This window comes from Anneissia japonica, unplaced genomic scaffold (assembly GCF_011630105.1).
Source record: "Anneissia japonica isolate Jap-2015-1 unplaced genomic scaffold, ASM1163010v1 scaffold125820_len85811_cov114, whole genome shotgun sequence".
Classification (NCBI taxonomy): domain Eukaryota; kingdom Metazoa; phylum Echinodermata; class Crinoidea; order Comatulida; family Comatulidae; genus Anneissia; species Anneissia japonica.
Window position 1 is genome coordinate 66,605 of NW_022721502.1, and position 7,513 is coordinate 74,117.

At 32.6% G+C, this 7,513-nt stretch overlaps 1 protein-coding gene across 2 annotated transcripts; it reads left to right on the plus strand.

Annotated features, from left to right (window-relative positions):
• Positions 1 to 90: 90 nt before the first annotated feature.
• Positions 91 to 7,506, plus strand: LOC117111578. Of its 2 annotated transcripts, XM_033254528.1 has the most exons (12): positions 91 to 276; positions 418 to 507; positions 928 to 1,107; positions 2,373 to 2,618; positions 3,168 to 3,362; positions 4,169 to 4,324; positions 4,638 to 4,940; positions 5,365 to 5,439; positions 5,642 to 5,846; positions 6,085 to 6,132; positions 6,267 to 6,314; positions 6,575 to 7,506. In XM_033254528.1, the coding sequence occupies exons 1-12, from the start codon at positions 151 to 153 to the stop codon at positions 7,081 to 7,083; spliced, it is 2,181 nt and encodes a 726-aa protein (XP_033110419.1). In that variant the 5' UTR covers positions 91 to 150; the 3' UTR covers positions 7,084 to 7,506. The 2 variants fall into 2 exon arrangements, with proteins under 2 accessions (XP_033110419.1, XP_033110420.1); XM_033254529.1 differs by lacking the exon at positions 6,085 to 6,132.
• Positions 7,507 to 7,513: the final 7 nt, after the last annotated feature.

Here is a 7,513-nt window from a genome sequence, read left to right on the forward strand (position 1 = left end):
TTCCTTGTAATTTAGTGTCTACATATATACATATATACATATATATATAAATCACAACAGGCTTACTTTTTAAGCAATTCATTGACAGATTTACAACTGAATGAAGGACCACAAAATACCAAATCTTTGCCATTGTCAATTCGTGAAAAGATGGTCAAATTTGTTGGTAGAGGAATGTATTACAGAAAAGAATTGGTAAAATGGCATAGGATCAACGAGGACACATTTAACATCTGGGATTATGGGGGCCAGGTAATCTACCATGGAATTCATCGGGTAAGTCTTCTTTAAACCATTCATTTGTTGAGATTATAAGAGTACCGATTTTGATGGTGATACATAGCACAGATGCTCAGTGATTTTACCGTAGTTTCATTTGGTTGCAATGCTATAACATATACCAGTATTTTTTAATAGATCTTCATGACATCAATGGCAGTTTACATCGTCGTGTTTAACCTTAACGTCAATCTGGATGACAAGGCCATTGTAATGGATTCATCAGGGGTAAATTTAGTATTATTAATATATATTTCATTGACTAAATGTTTTTTAAAAGGACATTTGTATCTTTTCCAATATCAACACCTTTATCTGTTATTTATAGTACTGTTTTGTTATAGCACATTATAGGACATATTGCTGTATAAAATTGTAGTATATATATAGACATTAACAAATATTAGTTTTGAAAATGTGTTATTATTGTCACATTTACATCATTTTTCTCATTATAATTATATTATTGTTTATCATAATTATATTACTTTATCTTTGTTATAATTTCCTTTATTTTTATACCATTATTATCATAGATAGTATCATAGTTATTGTTATTTATTATTATATAAAACATTTATTATAAAAAATAATTTTCAACCAATATTATGCTATGAAATCATCTTTTGTTATTTGTTTCCTTTCAAGCAAATGCGCATTCACCACCTGACAAACCTTGAGTTCATATTATATTGGATTTTGTCAGCGTACATTCACAGCCGTGAGTTAAAAGTTGACCTGAAGCTACAGATTGCATTACCGGCTATTGTCCTCGTGGGTACCCACCGAGACTCCCTTGGATCCACTGAACAGGAAAGGATAAGCAAGGTTAATACTTATTGAAAGAATTGGAGCAGAATATAATTACTGTACACCAATAGTATACATACTCAGAGTTTTCAGAATGATGTCTATAACATCTTGCAAACATTTTATAGAAATTAATACGGTAGACTGTATTATATTCTTATTCTTTGAAAACATAATTATATACCACTTGGTGTCTGTTATCAATGTCCAAGAACCTTTGTATGGTTGGTCATTATTGCCATAATTCTGATCATTTTAGCCTATCAAATATCAAGAATAACGCTGAAAGGGCCATCATAAAAGCGCTGTTATCTTTTAAGTAAGTGGTGCTTTGTAACAATAAATTATAGGATTGGCTATGAAAGCCATAATGAAAGTACCGTAATCTTTTTTTTAAAACGTGTTACATTGCTATGTTTCATTATGACTTTCCCTGTTATTCTTGACATTGCTTGACTAAAAATCAGAAAAGGGGCCCTTTTTGCTACAACGTAATGCTTTAACGCACATATTCACATATTCGCAACAGTTTATCGATTGGCCTTTCTCAATTTCTTCGTGCTTTAAAGGATCACTTCAAAAAATAAAATTTGTTGTGTAAGGGTTCCGATGGCGGACAATCTTGACTTTCTTGATTTTTAATAACTTTCTTGATTTTTAATAATTTTAAATCTTTCTTTTTTCTGCGCTACTGCTGTCGCTGATACTTATTTTGCTGTCGATGTTTGCTGGTATCATTTATTGTTGTTCTCATGGAGTTTCTGGGAATATCCCAGAAACTCCATGAGAATAACAGTATATTGTCTCTTGCGTGCTGCGCTGCGCTGTGCCTTGCTGTTTTTAATCGTTTTTACTTCCAGTATCCTTAAATCAGTGGAGAAACTTTATACAGCAATTTAGTTTGCTTTTTGTTTATCCTGTCTCAGATTTTTGGTATTGTTATTTCTGTATGTTTTGTTTTCTGTTTGACGAAATAAATGAAATGAATGAATAAAAAAGTCAACGACACTTTCATTATGGCCAAGAAGACCAACCCTATAGTTACGGTGCTTTTATTGTTACAAAGTGCCGCTTATTTACAAGCCTATGGCGCTTTTAACTTTTAGTTCTGGCATCTAAAATTCAGAAAAGGCGGCGTTTTAGCTAAAGCGTAATGTGTTTAAAAAGCTAGAGGCACTATCATTATGGTCGTGATGGCTGACTATACCTTTGAAATACACGGTTAAGAAAATGGATAAATTATTTATTACTGTACTTTTTTTCTTACCAAATTATATGACCAGGTAAAGGAAGCGTTCGACAAAATAGAAAAGGCACTGATGGGTAAACCATACGAAAAGCATGTGTACCCAACATACTTTGACATCGAAAATAATCGTTCAGAAGTAGATGGCAATATTGCTAAGCTGAAGAAAGTGCTTGATCATCTCATGACAGCATTGGACAAGCCCATTCCGTTGAAATGGATGCGCTTCCGTAGCGAAATTCATAAGTTAAAGGATACAACAGTAGTCTGTCCTTTAAAAAAGGTAAATTTTTCCAGTATTAAATATTTTTTTTTACAGTATTTGTTTTACAGTAATTATTGTTAAATATTTGTGGTCAGTAATTATCATAAAATTTAGCCTATATTAAAATATTTTTGTCTATCTTACAATATTTCTGAAAATGATTTAGTAGTTAAGTGGAGTGATATGAAATTCCTCCACCCCCCCCCCCCACAAAAAAAAGTGCTAAAAAATCAACACTTCGCTTTTGTCAATGTTGTAAATGATGAATGTTTAAAAAAACACTCGTACACACTTACTGTGATATTTTCAATAAAATCTAAAGTTTCATCAGCATTTTGGAATTCTCAGAAATGGTACATCAAGAGTTAGCATAAATTAGAAATAGTGTTACTGCATAAATTGACAAAGTACTGCTAAAATTGCAGCAGTGTTGAAAGTTTTAAGTTTGTTAATTAAAGAATAATTCATCTTTTTACACCATATTCAAATGTAGAAACAAATATTTCTCATTAACAACAAAACATTAATTAACTCGTAGCTTCATTCAAGTATTAATTGTTACTTAAGGTGAAAGAATTGGCTGCCAAGTTTGGAATAAATGAGGAAAATCAACAAAGTGTCCTATTGAACTTCTTGTATGACCTTGGCGAAATCATATACATGCCTGACAACAAGGTTTTACAAGAGTACGTGGTATTGAATCCAATGCATTTTGTTGAAATGGTCACAACAGTCATCACTGTGAAACAACCCAACTTGGAGGTAAGAATAAACTTATCCCTTGTATTGAATATATAGATTGGTGGTTACGATGATCGATTTCCAATTCCATAGTCATATGTTCAAATTCTGTAACAGTATGGGTTTTTTTTTTTTGCATGACTAATAAACCTCTCCACTCCATAGCCTTAACTGCGAAACCTTGACTTAGAAGTACCGGGAGGGTGTCCGGTGAGGGTTAGGTTAATCCTTGTTAAGTGTAGGTTTTCAAATTCAAAATGCTGTTAAAATTTTAGCCCCCATAGTTTGTTAAAATAATCATTTAAGTGATTTTTACCTCTATTTTGTAATCTTGACCCCGAAACATTGACTCCGAAATACCGGGTGGGTGTCCGGCGGGTATAGTTTTTACCATATTATATTTAAGTCAATGTAGTTGAGCCCAACCTTTAAATTCCTTGCCTGAAACCTCGACTCAGAAATACTGTGTTGGTGTCTGGCGAGGGATGGTTTTTTATTAAGCATACTGTAGTTAAGCAAATGTAATTAAACCAAACCATGTAATTCCTTGCCCCGAAACCCTTGTACTCAGAAATACCGTCTGGGAATAGTTTCTACCCTAGTTTAGGGTTTATGTAAAGTGCCTAGAGGGATATGAGATGCTATACAAATACTTTATTATTATTATTATTAATGAGACTAGTTTATAAAGCCTCACATTATTTTCCTTTATTTAAGACATTTCCGAATATCAGTCACCTTCTTTAAAATGGTATGAAAATCATATGTATTGTTCAGTCTGAAATAGTAAAAAAAAAAATCATAATGTTCTTTCTGTGTTATTTCAGTCAGCCCTGTATAAAGACCTCTACAGAAAACTTAACGAGGGTATATTAGAGGAGCCGTTGTTCAAGAAGCTTTTGGAAGATCGTGGTGTTGATTTGAAGAAGTTTGACTTTTTTGTCGAGTTGATGAGACGATTTTGTCTTCTTTGTGAGAGAAAAGTAAGTTGTCTCTTATACACATCTAGATGTGTATAAGAGACAGGTGGTATATAAATAAATAAACTTGATGTTAATGGCTAGTTCAACAATGCAAGTTCTTTGGATGCTTTTTATCCAGTATTTAAACATGGTTTATAGCGCCTAATAGCCAAATTTTGTTTAGTTATGAATACATACTGTGGGTGAAACTGAAGAGAGCAACAATGCAGTCGGATAGAATTTATTACAAGTTCAGCAATATTTCATGATTGGTTGCTCTTTATTATGAATATAATATCGCTTTCATTAAAATGTGTTATATATTTTTTGATAGGCAGCCAAACCAGGAAACCGTTCTTTCTTTGTCCCACTTCGACTGGCACTTGAACCATCGTCCGATGACCATGGGCGGGTCGACAATTATGGTGAACGTGCTATTAGCATTTACCATGACTTCTGTGGATACCTTCCAGACGAGTTGTTTCCACAGCTGGTTACAGAGTTTATCGACAGGTTTCAAGACGAAGAAGGAAATGAACAACCAAAGCTGGCACGTGATCATGCAGAACTTTACTTCGATCAACATCATCGTGTAATAATGTCTGCAATTACTTTTGGACTAAACCGACTCCTGAGGGTAATACATGTTTTTTTGTATGAATTTTGTAAAATTCTATTACAGTATATTACTCCATATTTAATATTGGTAAATACTCTTATGTATTTCTAATATTGCTAGTTTTATTATGTTTATTTCCATTTGTCATTTCTTTATTACACTTTAAGCAGATCACTTCAATGGGACAAACTAGCTCTCAATAATTGTGTTTAATGATCCATGACAGTCGACTCTCTTAATGTTGCATCAGTGTTTTTTTGTTTTTTTTTTGTACCTAATTCCAATATGTGTCTGATGTTTCTTATCTTTTAAATGTTTTCAAAATGTCAGATGTATTGTTTAAGCCAGTTCACTGTCAAGGAACTGTCCTATTGTTTTGTGTTTATTTACTTTATTATACGTTATAAGACTATATATAATAAATGAAATGATTTCCCTTCAGACAACTATTCTTAGAAGGGAGCGAGACGACGGAGCACAGGAAGACCTCGAACCATTACCAGAAGCCTGCAAAACGGTATGTTGGAATTTCTCTATCATAAATTGTGTGATTGTTAAGTCTCTTGATAATTTTATTTAGTGTTTGGTTTAACCCTGCCAAACCTTCGTCCAACCCACTATATTGACAGCATGATCTATGTCTCATAAAAAAATTAGTTAAAAAATATAATGTTTCAAATATGCAGTTTCTATATAAACACTTTTTAAATTTTCTGTAGGTTTTGGAGTTTCTTGAGGAGTCATTCAAGGTCTCCCAACAAGGTGGCAGGAGGGGGTTTCAATTCCAACGATGTATACCTTGCAGCATATGCAGCAAGCACTCACCAAAGAAACACATACGATGGTTGGGGAATTTTGAGAAGGCATGGCTTCCATGCAAAGACAAAACAATGAGTGTCATACGTTATAAACGACTATTTGCAGGTACAATCGGCAAAATTGTTCTTGATTGTATGGGTTGTTAATACTTTATGATGAAATTTTTATTAGGCAGATACTAGACTAAATGATGACATGCTTTAAGTATTAATTAAATACTTATACAATCCCATACAAACTAAAATTTAATTATTAAATTAAACTTAGTTTAAAAGTTTAAAGAAAAATAGAATAAGCATAGGTTTGTTAATGATTAATGTAGAATTTATTTATTGTTTTACAGGTATTGTAGATTCAGATGAACAACTGCCAGAAGAGTCATATGCTGAAGGTATGAAATTTATATCTTTATTTTAAGTTATATTTAATAATAATTTATAAGTTATAAATAAGTAATATTTAAGCTCAAAGAAAAATATAATAGGCATGGGTTTTTTTAATGAATTTATTTATTGTTTTACGAAGGTACTGTAGATTCAGATGAACAGCTCCCAGAAGAGTCATATGCTGAAGGTATGTAACTTATATCTTTGTTTTGCAATTTAATCATTTTAAAAATTGTAAAATTATTGAAAATACAGTATTTCTGTTTTAGTTTAGTTGTTTTTGCTTTGGTAATGAACGATTCTTGCCCTCAAGTTGCTTGTTATAGTCTTTCTTTATACCACTATAAAAAAGAAGAAATATATATTATTAAAGAATAATTGTTATCACAAATTTCAATATAGCTTATAAAAAATTATCATAATACTATCTTATAATTGTCATTGCAGGTTCTGGATTAGAGGATTTAGATTTTAGAGGGATGCTAATGCATGTCTCAAATGACATTGGTGATGACCTCAACAAATGGAAAGTAGCCCTCAGCGATCATATTAATCCTCGTACTTTACAGAAGGCGCCTGATGCGATTCCGCTCTTCGAATCGCTGATTGAGAAGGCAGATATTAAGAATGGTGATATAAGGATCCTACAAGAGACCATTAAGATGACAGGTTCACTTCATTTGAGGAAGCACATTCAGAATTTTCCATCCCTCGACAATATCGTGATTACTCACTTCACACCATTTAGGCAATCTGTGATGGCATTTGGAAAACAACTTACTGTTGATGACAATAGGAAAATTGTCTCTTTTTACGGGCTTCGTCGTCAGTACAGTGATGGATGGTCACTGATAATGGACTTGGAACAAAAACTAATACTTGATGATAACTCATTAGGTGATTTCAAACATAAATTAAATAATAATGGACTGGAAAGACTTAGCAATTGTCTATAACACTAGGCTAAAACACAACAATCATGCTTAGAAAGTGCATCAAAACGTACTACAATATATTTTGTTGTGAATTCAAGATTCCATTGGTAATGATGGTCTCTGGTGAACATTGATTTTTCATTTAATAATGTATACTTCTATATTGTTTGTGACAAAAACATTAAGAATATTTTCTTCTATTACGGGTTTTCGTCAGTACATTGATGGATAGTCACTGATAATGGACTTAAAACAATAAGATAAACTGAAGAAAAGGTCATTAACAAAGATACTAGAAATACAAAGTAGAACACTCGCATAGCATAATGAGACGGAATTTGGTTCAGACGTACGCAGCGCCCTTCTCTTTTTATAATGCAAGTTTTCTATACTTGGCCAGACGTATAGGGCACCCTTTCGTTGCTAGGTACAGAGCCATATATGTATATAC

Excerpts from the sequence above, each read along its gene's own strand:
- LOC117111578 (XM_033254528.1), top strand. The coding sequence starts at position 151 with ATGGTCAAATTTGTTGGTAGAGGAATGTATTACAGAAAAGAATTGGTA. Across the intron at positions 508-927 it reads TTGTAATGGATTCATCAGGG|CAAATGCGCATTCACCACCT; the intron begins GTAAATTTAGTA and ends TTTCCTTTCAAG. Across the intron at positions 1,108-2,372 it reads AACAGGAAAGGATAAGCAAG|GTAAAGGAAGCGTTCGACAA; the intron begins GTTAATACTTAT and ends TTATATGACCAG.